At 42.9% G+C, this 23,759-nt stretch overlaps 1 protein-coding gene across 1 annotated transcript in view; it reads right to left on the reverse strand.

Moving 5' to 3' along the window:
* Positions 1 to 14,804: 14,804 nt before the first annotated feature.
* The window catches only part of MRPS9 (mitochondrial ribosomal protein S9), a 56,492-nt gene continuing 47,537 nt past the window's right edge, over positions 14,805 to 23,759 (reverse strand). Inside the window, exons 8-11 of the mRNA XM_055243644.2 lie at positions 23,588 to 23,756; positions 22,516 to 22,624; positions 18,810 to 18,979; positions 14,805 to 15,084 (exon numbers count right to left, since the gene is read on the reverse strand). Of these exons, the coding sequence (XP_055099619.1) occupies positions 14,993 to 15,084; positions 18,810 to 18,979; positions 22,516 to 22,624; positions 23,588 to 23,756 (540 nt within the window). The 3' untranslated portion in view covers positions 14,805 to 14,992. The remainder of the gene's footprint in view (positions 15,085 to 18,809; positions 18,980 to 22,515; positions 22,625 to 23,587; positions 23,757 to 23,759) is intronic.

The following is a 23,759-nucleotide window of genomic DNA, read 5'->3' on the forward strand; positions in this document are numbered from 1 at the left end:
GGATAATTAATACGCCTGATGTTTTCAAGAGGCATTAAAATGCACATGAATCACTAGATTAAATCCAGGAGTGGGGCAGGAATTGCATCCTCTTCCCCCCGTCTCTGTGCGCCCAGTTGCTTATTCGGTTGTAAACTACTCCATCTTGTGGCTAAACTAGGGTACTATTAGAGATCGAGGTGCTCTTATTTTCACATCAAAAATCACTGTATTTTCCCCTCTTAAAACTTATGCATAGGCTTTAAGAAATCCAAGCCATTTAAGAATTATGAACAAGCTTTAAAAAATTCCAAGCATACATAAATGAAGAAAGTAAACATTATCCATAATCTCGTTATCTAGACTTATCTACACAGACATATATTTTTAGGCAAATACAGGCACATAACATGCATACTGCTTTATACGAGAACTAGTTACAATTTGTCTTTTTTCACTTCAAATGAATCACTATGTTAACACAATTCAGGAATGAGGGCTGGTCAGTATTTGATAAAATTAACAGATTGAACTTTCTAGTTGCTATTGTAAACGGAACAATCAGGAAATCTGTAACTTTGGAGAGGAGAGCTTTATTTCTTATAAAGGGTTACAGACTGTAAGGTGGGCATTCCGATATGCTGGGAGGTGTAGCCTCCAGCCAAAGCCATAAAGGCAGGCACTTGGAGGGAGGGAAGGAGAAGACAGGAACTTCAGCTGAATTGGTATACATATTCAACAGGATGTGGGAGGATCCATGAATATTCATGAAGGGGGTCTTGCACATGTGTGATAAGCAAACATGCATGTTATATACATCCCAGGTTCTCCTTGGGGTGGAGACGTAACATTTAAATGCATTATAATTAGGCCCTATATGTCAAAAGGTGAAGCAGGGCGTCAACACACCCAAGTGGGCAGCCTCTGTAAACCAGTCATGTAAAACAGTCCATGGCCTGTGATCTCTTATCAGGAGAAAGTTACAGAAGTCAGTCTCTTGTCCAATCAAAGCTGTAGTTATGGCTGGTGGAAAGGGGGTGAGTTAGTCAGTGTCTGGTGGTGGATGAGCTGCAACTAGTTCAACACTGCTTATGTCAAGGCCAATACTGGTTTAGCTGCTAGAGAGAACAACCTCTGGCAGTTAGAACCTAGTTTATTCTTTAAATGTTGGGTGCATGACTTAACCCTTCCCTGCCATGGCCTTAGGTCTTGTTTATAATTTGGTACCTTATTGCCATAATGAGTTTGTTCTGTCAGTCTTATGGTCTCTATTACAACACTAATGCCGGTCAGTTTTGTCTAAACTGCAAAAGGGAGAAGGTGTTATATAATGAGACTGACCTCCCGTCCTGTTATGGCCCAGAATTTTCTTTAAGGTTTCTCTGGGGTCCCCTTGGCCAAGAGGAAATCCATTGAGCTTGCTGGGGGCTTAGGGTTTTATTTTTAGTCCTCATCCTACATATTTTCACAGCAGTTAGGGCAACCACAGTCTCCTTGGACCTGGGCCTCCTGATCTGTTAAAGTGGATGAGGGGCGGGTGTCAGAGATTGCACACAAGTGGACCCCAAATCCCCCCCGCAGACCTTCTGGCCTCCAAGGTGCCCAGGGTCTTACAATGCTCCCTGCATTTGTTGCCTGCCTGGGGAAGCATGTGGCTTGCAACAGTGGGATTAAATGATCCCTAAATTCCCCGCCACTTGAGACATTGAGTTGATGCTGTTCCTGTACTGAGAACATTTAATAAACTAGAGAAGTGGTTCTCAAAGTGGGGTCCCTGGACCAGCAGGATCAGCATCAACTGTGAAGTAGTGAGAAATGCAGATTCTCAGGCCTTCTCTCAGGTGTCCTGAATGACTTGGGGGTGGGACCAGCCACACGTCTTGGGCCCTCCAGGTGATTGTGGTGCACACATAACTTCCAGAACCACTGATGCAGAACATCAATGAGATCACCCCTTTCTTATTCATATATCTTTCACTCTCTCACTACTAATTTTCTCAATCTTATCTCTACACAGATTAGGCTACTGCAATTCAACTAATCACAATACAATAAATCCAGAGTCAGGCTCCTTTCCTCCATCTCCACTGCTAGCACCGTGGGCCAAGCCACTGCCATCTGTCACCTAACTTGCAGCAGCCACGGTCCTGGGCTCCCCGTTTCCATTCCCACCCCCTGCGGTCAGCTCTGCTCAGAAGGCTCCCATGGCTTCCCTCTCACCCCAGGAAACACCGCTGCCTTAAATAACGTCAGAGCTTTATAGGCTGCCCTTTGGCCTCTCTGACCTCATCTCGTACTATTCCCCTGTTCTCTCTGCTTGAGAGGCATTTGCCTCTTCCTCATCCCACCACAGGGCCTTTGCATTAGCCAAGCTCCCGGCCGAGAACCCTCGGGTCTCATATGTGCGTGTTGCTTGCCCTCTCGCTGCCTTCACACCTCTGCTCAAACACCACTGCGGTGTCGAGGCCACCCTGATCACTCTATTGAAGTTGCAACCTCTTCTATCTTGAGAACTCTTAATAAACTAGAGAAGTGGTTCTCAAAGTGGGGTCCCTGGACTAGCACCCCTCCACATTCCTCCTTCCCTCCTTCCTGTTGCTTCCTACAAGGGGGAACATCAGGTACTTGGCTCAGTTTAAGGTTTATTTCTCCAGCTGGAATGTGAGCCCCATGAGGGCTGGGCTTTTGATCTGCTCCAGGGACATCCTCAGCGCCTAGCACAGGGCTGCGTGGGGCAGTGATCAATAAGCATTTGCTAGATGAATGAAAGAAACAGATGCTTATTAGGGGCATGTGCACCCTGACGTGGGGGGCCCGTGACTGAGGGCAACCCCACTCCCACGCTTTGGCCAGCTTGCATCATGCTTCACCACCTGTGGGTGCTTGGACTGCCCAGGAGGGCATGGGAGACGCTCTCACAGCCCCTGCCCCACCGAGGTTACCTCGAGTCCCGCAGGGCTCTTTCCTGTCCAGTGAAACTCAGATTCTGAGTCCTCCCAGCACAGGGCTCCAGGCTGTCACGCCCGGTTAACCCATCCATGGGCAAGGCCCAAGACTTGGCCAGCAAGAGGCTTCGTCATACGTAGAGGAAGAGAAACTTAAATTATTTGGTTTGTATCTGGAACATCTCCCAGGCACCTCGACTTGTCGCACCAGCCTGACATCATCATTCTTTTCATCTGTTCTGAAACATAAAACCACCAGTCTCCATTCTCTCTGGTATAAAAGTAACAACTCGTACTCTATAAACACCTGTAGCAGCTTGTATGGCTGCTGTGATGGATTACCACAGGCTTGGTGGCTGAAACCAGCAGGATGTCTGATCTGATGACACCTTAGGTGCAGCCTCACTGGGCTAACAGCAGGTGTGGGCAGGCTATGCTCCCTTCTGGAGCCTCCCAACACCTTCACAGGGAGGCTAGGAATCTATTTGGAGGTTAGATTAAAAATATAGACTATGAAGGAGACTCAGATCTAACAGTTACTGTGTGCTTATTGAGCTCAGAAGTTAATCAAGTAGCTTAAGATTATTCTAAAAGACTTTAGAGCTACTAATATAATGAAATTGGTCACAGCCACATCCTAGGTGTGTTAGAAATGAGAAACACCAGGCTGGGCACAATGGGTCATGCCTGTAATCCCAGCACTTTGGGAGGCCGAGGCGGGCGGATCACTTGAGGTCAGGAGTTCGAGACCAGCCTGGCCAATATGGTGAAACCCAGTCTCAACTAAAAATACAAAAATTAGCCAGGCGTGGTGGCAGGCACCTGTAATCCCAGCTACTCAGGAGGGTGAGGCAGGAGGATTGCTTGAACCCAAGAGGCGGTGGTTTCAGTGAGCCAAGATTGTGCCACTGTACTCCAGTCTGGGCAACAGAGTGAGTGAGACACCGTCTCAAAAAAAAAAAAAAAAAAAGAAAGAAAGAAAAGAAATGAGAAATACCCAACACTTCCTTCAGAGCCACTTTTCTCTTGTTATCCTTCCAGCCTCACAAGCATCGAGGCACACTCCCTGGACAACAGGACATTGTGGCCCTCCTTCTAAGTGACCCAGGAGTGGTTCCATTCTGTCAGGGGAGCTGAGTTTGCAAGTTCAAGATCTGATTGGAGTTTGAGTGGCTTATTAGAGGTCACCAAATTCTCCTGCTGCTTTCTCAACCCAAGAAACCCACAAAGGTTTCTACCGATAAGCAGGGCAGCCTCAGCAGTGGCGAGTGGTGATTGGCTGCACCCTGCTCAGCACAGCCCCCTTCTTCCCTGCAGATCCCACATGCGAAGCAGGAGGGCTGGGAGCAGAGGGGAGGGAGGGAACGAGAGTCAGTCTGGGCAGGGGGAGTCCCCACATGGGGAGGCCCCACAGGCAGTTAGAAACACCCATCACACACCGTAAGATACCTGGGGCTATGTTTAGGGAAATTATGTACAAAATTAATCAAAATTAATCCATGATGCTTTTCAAACAAGTATTTTAAAAGCAGGAGCAAGAAAATCAGAAACTAAATGGTGATAAAATTCGACTACAAAATTTTGAAGGCTGGGCACAGCGGCTCATGTCTGTCATCCCAATTACAATTGAGAGGCCAAGGTAGGAGGATCACTTGAGGCCAGGAGTCTGAGACCAGCCTGGGCAACATAGAGAGACCCCATCGCTATAAAACATTTAAAAAATTAGCTGGGCATGGTGGCACACACGTATAGTCCCAGCTACTCAGGAGGCTGAGGTGGGGGCATCACTTGAGCCCAGGAGTTTGATGCTGCAGTGAGCTAGGATTGCATCATTGCACTCCAGCCTGGGCAACAGAGCGAGACCACATCTCAAAATAAATAAAAATTTTGAATGTGTCCCATCATAGTAATGAACTGAACAGGAATTCTGAAGCTGGTGGTATGTGGACCCCAGCCCACGGTGTGTATCAGGGGCACTGTGAGTCCTTCGCTGCCGTACAGCATTGCTTGTCCATGCTGCTGGCCAGGGTGAGAGTCCTTTGCTTTCATCTGACTCCATTACCCCAACATGGCTTAATGGAATTCTGGGGTCATTTAAATTCACCTTATTCTGAAAGAAGGCCAAAGTGCTGACTGTGTGCACAATGGCCTCTAGCTTTGATGTTCTTTCTTTGCAAAGATGTCTATCGAGAAAGGCCTAACCTTTGAGTCAGGCTGCAGCTGCTCACCCTGTGACTACTGTGCTGGAGCAGGCAAGGTGCAGGGAGACAGGTGAGGACCAAGCAGGGACCCCAGAAGAAAGAACATCACCACAAACTCCAAACCAGCCAATGCAAGCCAAACCAACTCACAGATGGAGAAATAACCACGGCCTGGGACTCGCAGACCCAGTACAATGGCAAGTGAGTATCGTTTTCCGATTAATTCTTTTCTCAGGGAGAAAAGGCCTGCCTCTCTAAACGCTACCTGTGAGTCAGGCTTCACTTTCCCCTTGGGACAGCCTTGCTTTTGCTGTTGATGCAATAATGCCTGTTTACTAGGGTCTATCCTGTGTCAGAAACTCTGCTGGTGTTGCATCTAAGTCCTCGAGTGGCCCAGAGCCCTGGAGGGTATGGTTTTGTCAACATTTTTCAGGCAGGAAAAATGGAGGCTCACAGAGACACAAAGAGAGGCTAGGCACCTGAGCACCTAAGATGTGCCAGGCACCATGCCAGGCCTCTCCCAGCGAGAGCCCAAGACCCCACAAGGCTGTTACCTGCTCCCAGCCTGACCCAACAGGTGAGGTCACGCCCCCATCATGTGGGCACAAGCCCTCAGCATTGAGTCATTACCCTGACACTCACAGTCAGCACCTCACAGCCAGGACTTAATTGCCTTCTAATTGTTTTCTCTGTTTGTTGTTTTTCTGTAATTAGACTCGAAGCTCTCAGGACAAAATCTCTGACTTGACTGTGTTTTGTAACCCTGACTGCTGGACCTAAAGGCGTTATTAGTAAATATGGATTGACTGACAGAAGAATCCAGACTGCACAAGGCAGATGGGTGGGCAGATGGCCACCTTCCAAATTACCTGAACACCCGTTATGAGGCATTGGTCATGAGGTCCTCCAGCTACTAGGCAAATACTGATTTCTGTGCTTTCTGTGTGCCAGGCCCTGGGGACCAAGGATGGGTGGAACAGGATCCCTGTGTGTCTGGGAGGAGGAGAACACACGCACGACTGGCCGCCGTAAGCACCCTCATCAGTGCCCCAGGCAGGTGCTGCAGGGCATGAAGAGACGCAGGGTGGAGGTGGGAAGGGGCCAGGCCTCCCTCGTGGGCAGAGGCGCAGGGAGGTGCTGGGGCCCGTGTGGGCTCAGCCATCTGGGATGGCGGGTGGGAGGGTACTGTGGGGAGGAGGAAACAAGCCTGAATGAAAAGATGGGGCAGGAAGACATTTTGTGAGGGGACCCCAATAACCTGTGGCAGAGAGAGGCTTCAGACTGCATTCTACAAACTGAAATGACAACTTCTACTTTAAGATGGCTCTTTTGTCTATGCGACTCACTGCCTTCTGGGAAGAGGACCTGCTGTCTTCTAGGAATTACTCCTTCTGCTCCAACCACAAACTTCAACTGGAGCTGCCATCATTCCAACATGATCCCAGCTCCCTAGAGCCAGCTCAAGATAAGCCAGTGGGTGATTTCCTGACATCTTTTGAAAGAAGCAGTTCTGCCTAGAAGGGAAGAATGCAGACACGGTGGCGATGGGCACTTTGGGGGCATTTCAGTTGTGAGACCCAGATGCTACTGCCCTGCCTGCAGGTCGGCTGTTCAACTCTTCTCTCAAGAACACTGGACATCCCAAGAGCATCTCAATAAACTGAAAGAGCTTCCTCTTTTCAATTAAAAGATAGAACAAGTTGGACTTGTGCAGCCTGCAACCAAGAGCGTCCTAATGTCACCGAATACAACCCCTGACTGAAATACAGTCCTCAGCGTCCTTTATTTTATCTATTAAACACCGCTATGAAAGTACACCTTCCCTCCACCACTTCCTCCCGTCACTTCAAAGAAGCAATATTCTGAAATTACAAAAAAGAGATTCAACTTAATAGAGGGGGACACTGTGAGGGAACAGTTTACTCCGCAAAAGTAATGATGGCATCCTCGGTGGAGAAGGTTTGCCGTGAGGTTAGATACAATTATGGAGAGTTCGGGATGAATCTTTCATTCCTGACATGAAGGGAAAGACCTCTTACTGCGAGGCTGGCTCCCCTGGAGAGGTTTCAATCTTTCTTAGAAAGTACAATCAAGTCCTGGGAAAATGAAAAAGGAATAAATTTGAAGTTCTCCCGAACAGTTTTCATAGAAGATCCAACAGTGGCTGTAACTTTTGTTAACGCTTCCATAGCAGTGATTTAATGAAAAGTGGTATGAACGCACCACTCTAATAAAGCGGTCTTCCTTCTTCCTTTTCAAAAAATTTTCTAGAAGGAACTTTGGCTGGGTGATGTTTATCATCTTAGTAGATAAATATTTGATGAGTGAATGAAAATCAAATACAAAAAGACACAAGCACAGGAAAGTTACACTCTGATCTCTCTGTTTTACTCCTGTAGTAACAGTGCCCGACACAGAGGCCTTGTTTAAAAGGATGGGTTTTATTATCATTCGTATGGGGAGGTCAACAGATCAGGAGACGACTGCCACTGCAAAGACAGTTTATTATTCATAGACCCCAGGAGGGGCCGCCACGCTGTGCAGGACCACGTGGGGAGGCAGAAGGAGCGAGGGCACGCATGGGCAAGAGCCTTGACTGTGGCTTTTCCTGGAAGAAGAGGCAGGGTAGGCAGCTGAGTGGACTTAGGATTGGCTACTTTGAATCATTTCATTTGGTTTATGATTAGCTACTTTGAGTAATTCCAGTGGAATTACTGGATTAGCTACTTTGAATAATTTCAGTAGGTTTCGGATTGGCTACTTTGAATCATTTCAGTGGGTTTAGGATTAGCTACTTTGCATAATTTCAGTGGGTTTAGGATTGGCTACTTTGAGTAACTCCAGTGGGTTTAGGATTGGCTACTTTGAATCATTTCAGTGGGTTTAGGATTGGCTACTTTGAATAATTTCTGTGCCTTTAGGATTGGCTACTATGCATCATTTCAGCAGGTTTAGGATTAACTATTTTGCATAATTTCAGTGGGTTTAGAATTGGCTACTTTGCATTAAATTCAGTGGGTTTAGGATTGGCTACTTTGAATAATTTCAGTGGTTTTAGGATTGACTGCTTCCATTAATTTCAGCAGGCTCTGGCATGTGGGGGTTGTCCTTAATTCTCCGATGCCCTGGGGTGATCAGGGCTGGGGAATTTCTGCCTGGGGTGTGACAGCCCATAAAGGAGGTAGCTGGGTGTGGCTCTGGATTGGCTGGTTTGTATAGGAAAGGTGCACTTGCAGGCTAGTCCTTCACTATCTATCTCTAGAAAATTTACTATTTTTAGACATTGGCCAGCCCTGGGAGGGGCAGTTCCTCCAGGGTCAGGAAGGCCCCAAAATTTTGTCAAAGTATCAGAAAAACATGGTTAAATACAGGCCTTCGCTCCATAAAAATCATGATCTTTAATTCTCTTCTAATTCTAATATAATTCTTTATTATTATTATTATTATACTTTTAGGGTACATGTGCACAACGTGCAGGTTTGTTACATATTCTAATATAATTCTTAATTCTATTGTTTTCTTGGCTATGACATTAATTTTATTGATTATTTACTTTAAAAGGCTAATGGCCTGTATTGAAGGAAAAGTAATGCGGTAACATGACTTGAATTATTTTTAAAATATATTTTAATATTTCATACCTCAGTATTAATCTGTATTTTCTGTGAAATGACAGAAAAATTCGTTGTAAGATTTTGCTTTTGTATTCATTTTTATTTTGAGTTGAATTTCAGTAGTTTTTATACCTTAGTGTTCAAAGATTACTTTCAATTTTTAGTAACGGGTTTATTGCATTTAAAGTGTTTTAACCGAAGACTTAGAGTAAGAAGAAAGGCTTAAGCTACACTTCTGTAGCCTACAAAGTTATTGAGCAAAGGTGGCAATAATTGTTTGCCTGATTATTATTATTACTCCTTGCCTCTTAATTTTGGAGAATGCATTATAGCCTTTCTATTAAACTTCAATATTTATAAAAACAATGTACTGATCCTTTCTTATAAATATTTATAAGTTCTTAGCAGGAGCTACCTAATATGGTTCTGATGGTTCTGTGAGAGGCTGAACACACTCAATGCCTGTGGGGTTTCCTGAATGGAGACTAGCTGAGGTATTTTAACTGGCATAAAAACATCTGGTCTACAACATCAAATCACTCCAACATTGATATCATCACGTTTTAATTTTTTCTGAGTAGTCAGGTCAATGAACTTAGTGCTAAAAAAAGGAGGGAAAATGTACCAAATGACTTTGTCATTCATTTTCAAGGAAACCACTTATTTATTCCATCACTCTATGGCTTCCTCTTCCACACTCTTGGGTCTCTGTGCACCCTTGTTGAACCCTATGACAGAGTTAACCTCTTTAAGAAGAGATTTTCTGAGGGGGGAAGAGAATCATAACCAATGTTTATAGACCTCTTCCTATAGACTAAGCGGCTCACGTGGATTGTTGTGAATCCTCGAAATCCTTGGACAGGTGTTGCTATTCTCTCTTCTTCACAAGTGAAGCAGTAGAGGTTTAAGGTGATCAACTCATCCAAAGTCACACAGGAACTCCAGAGCCCGTGTTCTGAGCCATGTACATACTTCTTCAGGTGGTTTTTCATCTACTTTTATGATACAGTGGTGCATAATAAGCATGTGAGTCATATTTGGAAGGTATAATAAAGCAGACACTAATTAGGTAACCACCTCCCAGCTTCAGATAAACATCACCACCAATACCTCTGCAGTCTTAGGGGCCTGCCTTCCACTCCCACCTGGTACAGGCCTTATCTCCAGAGCCTCCTACCAACACCTGCTGCACTTCCCCCACTGGATTCTGTGCTGCACACAAAGGCTAGGCTCATTTTCCTTGAAAAAACAAAAAACAAAAACCAAATTCCTCACGCCATGGGGATGGCCCCCTTAGGGCATGATCTGAACAAGGGACCTATGCCCAGAAACAACGCACATGTCTGTGACACTCTGGAAATGATTTCAACGTTTGGCAGACTTCCTCAAACTCATGATTTATCATTCAAACCGGGACACTTGGGAATAAAAGGGGGAACTATCTAGTAGTCACACTGGGATAGCGGGATGTTGGGGCCATCCAGGGCAAACAAGTGGCACAGTCACCTTGACTTCATCCCTGGAGTCTCATAGCTCTTCCCATCACATTGTCCAGAATGCTCTCCTCCAATCATATGGCCCACTGACTGTCCTCATAATGATCCCAGCTTGATGGAGTGGTTATGACATCGCCTCCCTGAATAAGATGAGGGTTCTAGCTTGGTTGGAGAGCATAGTATAATGCTAACTAATCAACACCCATCCATTAGGATCTGGCTGACATCCACCTCTCCCATCAAGTCTTCTGACTGTACCAATGCAGTCTTCTCTCCTTTCGCAGATGGTTTTAGCACAGGCTGTGTGCCTGGCTTGCGTGCCATCATAGCTGGCCTGGTATTCTTCCATAGTGCTTCAGAGCACTGGCTCTGGAGCCGGGATTCTAGGTTCCAACCTGGCTTGGGCACTCACTAGCTCTAGGACTTTGGGCAAGTTATTGAACCTCTCTGAGCACTAATTTTCTCAATATCTACCTCATAGGGTTGGCTGAGAGGATCGAATGTGTTACTTGTATTTAGAACAGTATCTGGAACAGAATAGGAGCTATAGAAGCATTAGCTCTCACTGTCACCTTAAGCAATAATCTTGTCAAATGCCTATGAAAAAAAAAAACCCCTAGAGAGCCCTTCCCAATGTATGCACACAGTGTGTGTCAAAAATGCTTCCCAACAGGTGTTTCCCACAAAGGTATGGGATGTCTGAGAAGCTAAGTGCTTCTGTGGTAACACACCTGCTGACAAAGGAGGCTGTGTCAAGCCTGAACAAAGGAACAAGAGCTCCGATATACTTTAATCCTCTTCCCTGGCGGCCTCACATCAACATTGTCCACAGTCTAGTTCCTGTTACAGCGGGAATGGAGCAGATGGCCGGTGGTTTTACACTTGTCTTACTTGATGGTCACACAAGGGCAGATGGGGCTGGTGGGGCAGAAAATGACCCCAATTTGACTCAAAGAAATTGAGGCTCAAGGGGTACAGTGGCCTGCGAGGTTACAAGCCAGTATTTCCTCCAGACGTCATGGGGAAAGGCACCTGTAACATCCGCCTCTCCTGGAGGCCGCTTCTTGGTCATCACTGATGTCCCTGACTACTGTGCCTGGCTTGCTGTCTTCCTATCACTGCCCACCACCCCCTGTGCTGGCTCTTGCCTCCTTCCTACTTTAAACTTGATGGCTGTTTCTCCAGTTGAGCCTTGGCTTTCTCCCTGCCCAATCCTCCCTGCTGATCCAGCCCACGTTTCAAATTCCCCTTCCATGCAGCAGCCTCCCAAATCTGTCAGCAGGCTGACCCATCGCCTGAGTCACAGCCCTCGTTTCCAACTGTTTGAAGCATCTCATATGAGGTGGCCCCAAATACCTGAAACTCAAGGAAACCCAAGTCGACCCCTCTGGTGTCTCCTCCTCCCACTAACTTTTCTTCCTGTCTTCCTGGCTCTTTGCATTCCCAGCAGCCTGTGGATCTCATACTGAATACCCGCCCCCACCTCTCCTGCAGCACTTGGTCCAGGCGAGAGTGGCAACGTTTCTCACACCTACTTCCTTTCTGTTCCCTGCACTGGGTCCCATCCCCTCCATGTAGAGTAGCCACCTGGCAGGTCTCCTCCTTCTAGCAACTCCCTGCTCCTGCAGTCCCTCCGTTACCTTCCTGATGGGGAGATCTTCAAGACTTTTCCCAGGAGCTCGGGGTTCCTGAGGCCCAGAAGAAGGTGAGACTTAAGGCTCCGATTTTGTTGTTATAGTACGCACTATGACTCTACTTTATATATTTTTTAAAGGTTGCTAAAACATAGTTTAAAAACATAGTTTTAATTTCAACCCTCATCTGTTCTCTCAAAGGAGAAAAAAAGGCTGATTCCCCTTTGGCAGTGCAGGAACATCACCGTGAATTTCAGGCCCTCCACAAACCCACCTCAGCCTCCTTCCCAGCTGGTTTCCACAGGGACCTCCTCCCTCCCCAGCAATACCCTGGCCCGCCTGGCTTCACTCCCTGCACACTTCCTGAACTTTCCCTCCTCCTTTCTCGCCATTTCCTCCATGTGTACTCCCACCCTCTCCTTCCATGGCCTCTTTTTTTCCCCACCACCGCCTCCTCAGAGTGCTACTGTCCTCAGGGGCCCCTTCCTCAGCCCTCCTCCTGGCACTGTAGGAGCAGCACTCCAGGTCTCCCATTAGACTTGAGGACTTTGTCTCCTCCACGATACCAAAAGTAGCTGATGCAGGGCCAGATGGCGTATACTTCAGGCAGCTGTGCACTGCCCCAGGACACCAGGTATGGCAAGAGCTCAGCAAGCGGGCGATTGGTGCTGACAGGGCCACCCGCCATCCCATCTCAGCACACCTATGCCACATGGGGGAACCACTTGTCACTTCTCTCGTCAAAGTGGTAAAAAGTATACTCCAACAGATACAGGCTAAATCAACACCACTGACCAAAACCTGCCACAGACAATTTCACTAGAGAATGACCCCCACACAGAAAGAACCCCAGAAAGTATTTTCTACAGTTTCATCTGGAATGAAAAGGGCACTGGGTACCGCAGGGTACTGGGTACTCACTCTCACTTGTTCATCACCATGTTATTTTATTTTACCACATAAAGGATTTGATGTGTATACACGTCTCAGAACTTATTCAAGATTATTTAAAAATAGACACTTAATGAAGAAATCAGTGGCATACAACTCTTTATATAAAGGATAATTGAGCATTGAGGGTCTAATTCTTGAAGCAATATTTTTACTTAAAATAACTGCATTGAAATGGATTTTTTTTTTTTTTTTAGGACAGGATCTGACTGTTACCCAGGCTGGAGTGCAGTAGCACAATCTCGACTTACTGCAGCCTCTGCCTCCTGGGTTCCAGCGATTCTCCCACCTCAGCCTCCCGAGTAGCTGGGACTATTGGCGCATGCCACCACACCCAGCTAATTTTTGCATTTTTTGGTAGAGATGGGGTTTCACCATGTTGGCCAGGCTGGTCTCAAACTCCTGGCCTCAAGTGATCCACCTGCCTCAGCCTCCCCAAGTGCTGGGATTACAGGCGTGAGCCACACCTGGCCTAAAATGGATTTTAAAGTACCCCTGTCACCAACTGCCCCTTTCCTCCCTCAAAAACCTACTGCACAACTGCATTAGAGTTAAAATGCCAAAGCTTCTTCATTTTAAGGTACTTTAGAAATCCTAGAGCAAAACTCAATTGAACGCTTAGCTATGACTGAGGAGTCTAGCTCCTGGCCAAATACCTATGTGTGATCTTTCATGCCAAACCATGGTCAATCATAAAGACTGCCTGGTGGGCCTCACAGGGGCAAGCTATACTCCCCACACCTGACTTGTGCACAGCCAGTGGGTGACAGGTTCTGGGGGCTGCAGTCAAGGACTCAGCCCACCTCCCCGCAGCCCATGCTCTTCCAGAGCTATGTGCACTCCTGGCTGGGTGCCTTCATTCAGAGGGATCTGTTCCCTTCATGCAAGTCCTCTCTCAGGCACCTCAGCTGAGACTTCCTGGGGAAGGCAAGCTTGAAGCCACTTTTCTCCATTATCTGTGCTGATCCAAAATGGAATCCGCAATTGTTTCAATAAAGAAACTGTGGCATAGATAAACACAATGGAATACTATTCAACCCTGAAAAAGGAGATCCTGCCATTTGCCACAACACGGATGAACCTAGAGGATACTATGAAGCAAGCCAGGAACAGAAAGATAATTAGTGCAAGATCTCACTTAGCTGTGGGGTCTCAAAAGTCAAATGTATAGAAGCACAGAGTAGAATGTAATCACCGGGAGCAGGGGATAGAGGAAGGTGAGATGCAGGTCAAAAGGTACGAAGCTGCAGTTACATAGGATGAGTAAGTCTAGAGACCTAATGTGCAACATGAGGACGACAGTGAATCATACTGTATTGTATGCTGGAAATGAGAAGAGACCTTAGATGCTCTTTCCACACACCCACACATGGGAAACTATATGAGAGCTACGCTAATTTGCTTGACTGCAGTAATCACTTCACTCTGCAAATGTATATCAAAACATCCTGATGCATACCTTAAATATACACAATAAAAAGATTTTTAAATACCCTCAAAACAAAACTCATCCAAAATAGGGGTGCCTTCTTTGCTGCAGCCTTGCTTGTATTCCTGCAGCGAGTGAGCACAGACAGGCTCGACTGTGCCTTTCACTTGGCTGTTGTGTATACCAGCACCTCCCACACCTGGCAGCTCAGCTCCCTGGCTCTGCTGAGCTCCTGACCGACTCAAGTTACTTCATTCTTCTGAGCAAGCACTCTCACTTCTCATTTTGAAAAATACGTGGTGACAATTGCCAAGTGCGGAAGCAACAGAATCAGGGGAAATGAGTCTAGCTCTAGCATTAAAAGTACCAACAGTATGGCTCTGGTTGGTTGCTTAATTTGGGGGGCTAAGCCTTCTTGTCTGCAAAATGAGGTAACTTGACTATACTTTGCTGAATATTCCTTTCAGGTCTAATATGCCAGATTCTATGAATTATGCTTCTTAAAACTATATTCTGAAAAAGTTAAAAAAATAAAGTGGCAGAATGAGACTAACCTTCTTTATTTTCCTTTTATTTTTTAAAGGTCACCTTTACAAAGTAGCATTTAAAAATAAATCCATCTCACAGCTCAAAGAAATTTCTGACAGTACTGCCCTCATGCTGGTCAGCCATTATTTACTGTGTGTCTGCCACGTGCCGGCACATATATATAGCTCTTCCTCTTCTTTCCTGGGAGCAAACCCTTAGCGCTTCTTCCACGTAAACTTTCTACGGGCTCCCTCTTGGCCTGGCTTCTTCCGTTCCCTCAAACGTGGATCAGTAGTAAGTAGTCCAGCTGCAGCATAAAAAGAGAAGCCTTTAAGAACCATTAATATGCATGCTGCCAAGAAGAAAAGCAGGTTCATGAATTTATAGGTACTGTTGTCTGAGAAAAAAAACTAGAGGAAAGCAACCAGACCAGTAATAATTTACCAGTCCAGTTATCAACCTCATGATGGCAGTTTGCTTCCACTCTTTCAGGATATTTTTCCAACCTCTGAGACAAACACAAGTTACATTATTTAAACCTGCTTTCCTTATATTATAAGAATCATGGCTCCCTTTTGGTTTTTAAGCTTGCTCAACCTAAGTGATATAAAGCTGCTCTTGTGTAGGCGGTCACTATTCACTGTAAGGGAACTTAACCTGCACACTTACTATTGCAGAGGCCAGAGTTTTAATGGAGACAAGAGGCAGAGAAGAAAAACTTACTGTAAAGGTGAAGTATGAGAAAGTACTTAGATACCATCTTTAACAGTTTACATGAATATGCATATACATACAAATATGGCTTATCATTTAAAAAAGGAAACTTTCATTATTTTAATTTATGCCATAATAATATTCCGTTTTTTTGTTTTAGAATCTAAAAAATAAGTTTTAGAGTTGTATTCTCAGCACAGGCAGTTTCTTCTAGAAGAATAAGTCAGTTTAAACGGGAAACTTTCATTCTCCCAGTCATCAGGAGTGATTATGTTTCTAGGCAACTGCTGGGGTTACTCTTAGCTATGGCCCATAAGGAAGAGCCCCAGCAGTGGCTGGAGCTATAGTAAGTTAGTAAAGACCATAGATTCCAAGAATACCATTGATGGGAAAGCTCTTACATTGCTTTTATCAATTTGTAAATGGACCATACTTTTTCCTTGTCTTTTTCACTCTTCCAATGTTAGCACTCTTACTGTATACAAGACTTGGGTATTTTATTAAGGACCAATTAATGTACATATAGCAAAGGAAAACTTTGTTTATTATGTACCCATAACATTTACACTTGCTTGTACTTAAAGGACATGCATGGAATAAAACAGCAGTATTTGACAAAATACAGAAAAGACCTAAGCTCTAGCTTTAACTGTAAGTAAGAATGCTTTATTACTTTCAGATATGCACAGTAGCTCAAACTAATCAAATTGTTAAGGTTCTAGCAAATTACTTCAATGACCAAATATGAATCCCATATGATGACAAATTGCTTATAAGCAAATGGATTTTTAAGAGCCTTAAGCAATTAAGTAGCCTAAGCCACAGGTGGTGTTTTTTTTATTTTTATTTTTATTTTTTTTATTTTTATTTATTTTTTTTTTTATTATACTTTAGGTTTTAGGGTACATGTGCACAATGTGCAGGTTTGTTACATATGTATCCATGTGCCATGTTGATTTCCTGCACCCATTAACTCGTCATTTAGCATTAGGTATATCTCCTAATGCTGTCCCTCCCCCCTCCCCCAACCCCACAACAGTCCCCAGAGTGTGATGTTCCGCTTCCTGTGTCCATGAGTTCTCATTGTTCAATTCCCACCTATGAGTGAGAACATGCAGTGTTTGGTTTTTTGTCCTTGTGATAGTTTACTGAGAATGATGTTTCCCAGCTTCATCCATGTCCCTACAAAGGACATGAACTCATCATTTTTTATGGCTGCATAGTATTCCATGGTGTATATGTGCCACATTTTCTTAATCCAGTCTATCGTTGTTGGACATCTGGGTTGGTTCCAACTCTTTGCTATTGTGAATAGTGCCGCAGTAAACATACGTGTGCATGTGTCTTTATAGCAGCATGATTTATAGTCCTTTGGGTATATACCCAGTAATGGGATGGCTGGGTCAAATGGTACAGAGCCCTCAGAAATGATGCCGCATATCTACAACTATCTGATCTTTGACAAACCTGACAAAAACAAGAAATGGGGAAAGGATTCCCTATTTAATAAATGGTGCTGGGAAAACTGGCTAGCCATATGTAGAAAGCTGAAACTGGATCCCTTCCTTACACCTTATACAAAAATTAATTCAAGATGGACTAAAGACTTAAATGTTAGACCTAAGACCATTAAAATCCTACAAGAAAACCTAGGCAATACCATTCAGGACATAGGCATGGGCAAGGACTTCATGTCTAAAACACCAAAAGCAATGACAACAAAAGCCAAAATTGACAAATGGGATCTAATTAAACTAAAGAGCTTCTGCACAGCAAAAGAAACTACCATCAGAGTGAACAGGCAACCTACAGAATGGGAGAAAATTTTTGTAACCTACTCATCTGACAAAGGGCTAATATCCAGAATCTACAATGAACTCAAACAAATCTACAAGAAAAAAACAAACAACCCCATCAAAAAGTGGGCAAAGGACATGAACAGACACTTCTCAAAAGAAAACATTTATGCAGCCAAAAAACACATGAAGAAATGCTCATCATCACTGGCCATCAGAGAAATGCAAATCAAAACCACAGTGAGATACCATCTCACACCAGTTAGAATGGCCATCATTAAAAAATCAGGAAACAACAGGTGCTGGAGAGGATGTGGAGAAATAGGAACACTTTTACACTGTTGGTGGGACTGTAAACTAGTTCAACCATTGTGGAAGTCAGTGTGGCGATTCCTCAGGGATCTAGAACTAGCCATAGGTAGTGTTTTTATTGACCCCCAGTGGCTTGTACTAGAAGGTCTGGTGCACAGAGACCAACCTACTTGCCCAGAGGAGGAGCTTATAGACTTAGGTGCTAAGTGACTTGCCCAGGACTATGCAGCTGGCCGATAGCACACACGGTGCTTTCCTCTTCTCATAAACAGTGCGAAGATAGTCTTCAGCTCAAACTTCTCCGATTTATTCTAACTGCTAAAGCAGTACCCTACGGAAAGAATCAACTGCCCGTCCTTTTTCACATTACACAGGGACTCTTGTATTCATGCCCAGGTAATAGGGTTACACAGAGTAGGGTAAAAGAAAATTCAAACACCACAATGGGAAAAAATGGAAACCTCCAATAACTTACAAAAACAAAATACCCAAAGAACTTTATAATTAACCAAACAATTATTACAAATTTCTATGACAGGCCAGGTGTGGTAGCTCATGCTACGTAATGTCAGTGCTTTGGGAGGCCAAGGCAGGATTGTTTGAGGCCAGGAGTTCGAGAACAGCCTGGGCAATAGAGCAAAATGCAGTCTTTACAAAATATACAAAAATTATCCGGGTTTGGGAGTGTACGTCATAGTCCTAACTACCTGGGAGGCCGAGGCAGGAGGATTGCTCGAGCCCAGAAGTTTAAGGCTGCAGCTAGCTATGATAATACCACTGCACTCCAGCCTGGCTGACAGAGAGAGACTATTTAAAAAACAAAAACAAAAAACCCACACATTTCTATGATAAGACAAAAACAAGCAATTTGTCTCTTAAATATAACTAAGCTAAGCACTTTGTTAAGCTGGACAAAAGGTTATGCACTAAGGCCAAAATTAACTTTTCCCTGACCTTGGAACTGAACATTTTAGCAGGGTTCAAATAATCAGTGTGGGGAGTTCTCCCCTTTTTCTAATTCAAGCTCACCTTGTAGAAATCAAACCTGAGAAATATTGTTATGGTTCTGTAGCAAGAAAGAAGATAGCGAAGTGAAATATTACATACATAACTATGTATTTTCTCACAAACTTCAGGCACTAGGACAAGAAGCAGATGAACATGTATAGCCAGTATAGGGCCACCATGCCCGTCCCACCTAGACTCATACCTTGTCTCATCCACTCGATCTCATCCTCGGTGATAAAGCTGCACAAGGCTTTTGCCATTGCCAATCGTATTGCTCCAGCCTGCGCCGACCTCCCGCCCCCTGAGACTGTGCAGGTCACGTCGTGCTTTCCCAGCCGGTCAACAAAGTGGAAAGGGAACATCAGCTGTTCCCTAAAGCACAGCACAAGTAAATGTGGTTATGTTTACTATAAAGATACATAATTATGTAAACAACTGAAATTCTGAATATTCATAAAAATAATATTCTGCATGCCACTGTTATACTTTTCATACTTCTCAATCAATCCATTTTACCAAGATATAGAAACATTTCTGACAAACATTTCTGACATTTCGAATGATTTGCTGAGAGATGTAAGGTTTATTTCTTTTTCTTGGGTATAGCAATACACTCTTATTATTTGATGATCCCCTTTATCTCAGAAGATCTTTGCAAAGCTTGAAAATAACCTCGTAAAGACGTCTTACAGTTGGGAAACTCCATTAATCACCTGAATTTAATGTCTCTGGATTGAATGATCAGATATAAAATCAATAGGCCTTCTCAAACAATTATCACCTGTCATTTGGATTCACTAAATAAAGTCTACTATAAATGTATCTGTATAATGTATAAAGCTCATCTTGATATGGTTAGTTTTTAAAGTTTCTAAAACTATTTTCGACCTTGCACTTCCCTGACACCAAACACATATTCCCAATATTCTTATAGTTCTCTAAATCGTACGGTCCTGCTACCTTCCTGGGGCCAGGTGACGTTCTACACAACCCCTGTCAGGCCTGCTCTTTCAGGGTCAGTCAGGGCCCACAAGATCCTGGGGCAGGCACCACAGACAAAACATGGCCCTGGACTTTCTCCTGCTCAAATGAACAAGTACTTGTTGAATATCATTTTCACGCCAGGTAAGATGTTCACCATTATCTTTGTCAGGCACTTTGATTTTGCTATTTTGCCTTAATATCTTGCTACACTTTTATTCAGAAAAGCTCACTTATATTGCATTTGCTTTCTTTGACACTGTAGCTTCTAGACCCAAAATAAAGTTTATATAATACAGTTAAGCTGAGAGACCGGTATGGACAGGACATTCAAGTGCTATTCTTCGTACCACACTAGTAAAATAATCACAAGCATATGGGCAAAAGATGACTTTCAAAAGCCACAGCAAATCGGAATTTATAACAATACGATGTAGGGATGACATAAGTCCTACAACAACAAAAAATTCATAAATCTATACTGTCTTTTTGAACAAATGCTTCCAAGAAACCAAATAAAAAGTAGCCATAAGTTATAAAAACAGTATTATAAGTAGTAGCTATTAATATACTATAATAACTAAAGAAAATTTATGCTGGGCACCTGCAGTCCAAGCTACTCAGGAGGCTGAGGTGGGAGGACTGCTTGAGCCCAGGAGCTTGAGTCCAGTCTGGGTCCAGGAGTTTGAGTACAGCCTGGGTGACATAAAGAGACCTTGTCTCTTAAAAAAAAAAAAAATTAGTAAATATAAAAGAAAATTTAGGCTGGGCACAGTGGCTCATGCCTGTAATCACAGCACTTTGGGAGGCCGAGGCGGACGGATCACCTGAGGTCAGGAGTTTGAGACCAGCCTGACCAACATGGAGAAACGCCATCTCTACTAAAAATACAAAATTAGCCGGGCATGGTGGTGCATGCCTGTAATCCCAGCTACTCAGGAGGCTGAAGCAGGAGAATCGCTTGAACTCGGAAGGCGGAGATTGTGGTGGGCCAAGATTGCACCACTGCACTCTAGCCTGGGCAACAAGAGCAAAACTCCATCTCAAAAGAAAAAAAGAAAAAAGAAAATGTACAGACTGAAAATCTAATTCCACTATTGCATTCACCTCGACCATCTGGCTCCATGGCTCAGTTATATGTCTAGTAATTACATTATGAAATCTATTTTTCTAGATTTTAATTGAAGTCTCTTTATTTATCTTTATTTATATAAGCATTTGTTAAAGAATGATAAAATTTAAAAAATTAAGCCAGGAAAGTGTTTAAGCTCCCAAACAAATGGCTGTCCAGAAGCCTCCCTTGTAACTTCACTTGCATGGCTAACCCACTTACCTGTGTGTTAGGTGATGACAGAACTCCGATCAAGATCCCTGATTCTGGGTTGGTTAGTCTTCCTATTAGTCAATGGTCACCTCACTGCTGATTTGTAAGTTCCTGAAGTGGCTGCCCTAAATCCTTACAACTATTTTAAAATGGTTGCAGGTGCCCATTCCCACCAAGACTAGACTTAGGCTTCCCAACCATGTAGGAAGTTTCTTGCCAATAGGAATCGTATCTTAAATATCTCTGATATCTTCACAATGCCCAGAACAAGACCAGAGACATAGATGATCCTTAGTAAATAGCTGCTGAATTCAAATCAAAGAATAAGTTCTAAGGATGTAATTTCATTATGAGATCAAGCCATAATTGAGAATTGCTGTTAAATCATCAGGAGTTCTGTCTGAATACAAATCAACAGACAGGTTATTGGTTAAAGGACATTCCTCCTATAGTTCCCAATGCTGAAGTTATCAACCCCTGGGGTATGGGTTTCTCTCCGGCTTTTCCTAAGGGAAATAAAAGCTTCTTCCATCCCCTGCCCTGTGAGGATAATAGCAGAACTAATTCATCTTAAATGGAGTTAAGAATGCACTGCTTATTGACACAGGCACACACAAATAAAACATACATACATTTCCTAAAGTAACTGTTGTGTCCAGCAGCTTACACTGTATTAGGAGGGTCCTCTTTTGCCTATATCAGCATTGGTATCAAAAGAGCTTTAGCCCTTTTGACCTTAAATACCGTAACACATGCAGGAAACAGGAGAAGGATTAGGAAAGCAGGAACAAATCATACCAAACTTCTGTTACTTGTGGATAATGACAGTAACTACTGGGAAAATAATAACCATATCAAGAAGAGGCCTTTATATAGCAAGTCAGAGAGAGTTCTGAGATGAGTATATTTAGATTAGAAGAGCTGTAGTATCTATTTATGATTAATGTCTATTTCTCCATAGGATACAAAGTTTAAAAATTAAAACTGCCATATTTAGCACCTAGAACTAAGCAAAGCCTGATGAGTTCTTATTTTAACCCATAAATGCTAGGTTTCTTTGCTTGCTCAATATATATAATCACATTCCTCTGAATAGGAAAAAATCCAAAATGATAAAGCAGAATTTTTCTAATATTTATGATCAGAAAAACATACACAAGCCACAAGAAATTACTTGCACTTTTCTTTGCCTAGTGGGTTAGGTCAGTTTTAAGTGCCAAGGCTGGTTGTTGTGGTGGTGGTTTTGTTTTGTGCACGCCCATCCCCAAACTAGAAGGTGGATATCTAAATCAAAATTTCTTACATTTTGGCACAGTCTGCACTTCAGAACATAAGCTACATCTAAGACTACTGAAACTGCAGTAGGATCTGATGAAAAGGGGAAGAAGAGTCAATTAATGAGGAATTCTAGAGATGCTTTTTAAAAAATCTGGAAGCTGCTTTAAAAAATAGCTTCAATTAGCTAGTTTGATATGTTACATTGGTAAAGAGAAATAATCATTCAGATAAACAGAATTAGAAGATCACAAGCCTTCTTAAATGATCATGATGTATTATAAAGTATGTTTCCTTTAAAAACAAAAAATCAGAACCCAAAACGAACCTGTCCTGTGTGACCGGGAAGTAAAGCTGGTAATCAATTCCATTTACTTTTATTCTTCCACTTCCATGTTTATAAACAATTGCTTCTGCTTTTGCAGTCTTTCTTTTACCTTCAAAAATATAAAATTCCTATTAGTAAATATCTTGAAGACCTGCGCTTTGAGACAGGTAAAACTACATTAAAATTTGTTTCCCTAAAATAATATACAACACTGTACATAAGCAGGTCCTATAATTATTATTTCAAGTCAAACAAAAATAAAGCAGGTAAACTACACCACAACAGATGCAATAAAGCTCACTGTGCGGTAATTTTGTTCTTCAATTCCATTTTAGAAACACTACAATGATTTTAAATTAGTTTGAACAACCAACAAAGCAATTTATATTCATTTCCCTTACAAGAATCCACAACCAATTTACATAGCATTCTTCTTTTATAAACAGTAAGAATATATCTAACAACATAAGTTTTAGAAATATATAAATAGTATGATGAAATATAACTAGTAGAAATAAAAAAATACTCAGGAAAGGTCACATTTCTTTGAAAACACCACAGTAGTTAGTTAAATATGACAACGATGTGAAATCTTTTAAGAGTTGTAAATATTTTAATAGGTCAAGTCGCAAAAGTTGGACTACGTCTAATGGCTCTGAACAAGAAAAATGTGAGTTAAGGATGTGAAGTTTTCACATTACATAGTTTTGGAATTTGATATGCAGATTCACTGAGCATTTTCATTTTTTGCAAAGAAATTTTATTATAAATATTTTACTGATTCTAGCAGCTTAAAATGTGAAAATTAAAAGATTTAATAATATAAATGTGTGAAAAGAAAAAGTGTTAATATGACTGTATAGGTATGCATCCACATTTTTTTCTTAGGATAGTATACAGTTCAGTTTTGAAAACCTTCAACAGAATCTTAAAAATTAGGAAATCCAAAGTAACAGTAGCAAAAATAAACAAATAAAAAATCTAATGGATACCAGAGAGCAATAGCAAATAAAAATAATTGTAGTTTTTCAACCTTCACTGAATTTATTTTCTCTCCACAGAATGTCATTACCTTCGCTTTTGCTAAAGGCCATTCCTTGCTCATCATACTGTACAGGTTCAATCAGCTGTTTTTTTGATTCAAGAGTTATACTTCTTCGAAACCTCTGCACAAATTCTTCCTCAGCAGCACCACACTGCAATGTCAATAACTTTTCTACCAGCCGAATGAACTGCATATACTG

The sequence above is a fragment of the Symphalangus syndactylus genome, chromosome 14, assembly GCF_028878055.3.
Source record: "Symphalangus syndactylus isolate Jambi chromosome 14, NHGRI_mSymSyn1-v2.1_pri, whole genome shotgun sequence".
In the NCBI taxonomy this organism is placed as follows: domain Eukaryota; kingdom Metazoa; phylum Chordata; class Mammalia; order Primates; family Hylobatidae; genus Symphalangus; species Symphalangus syndactylus.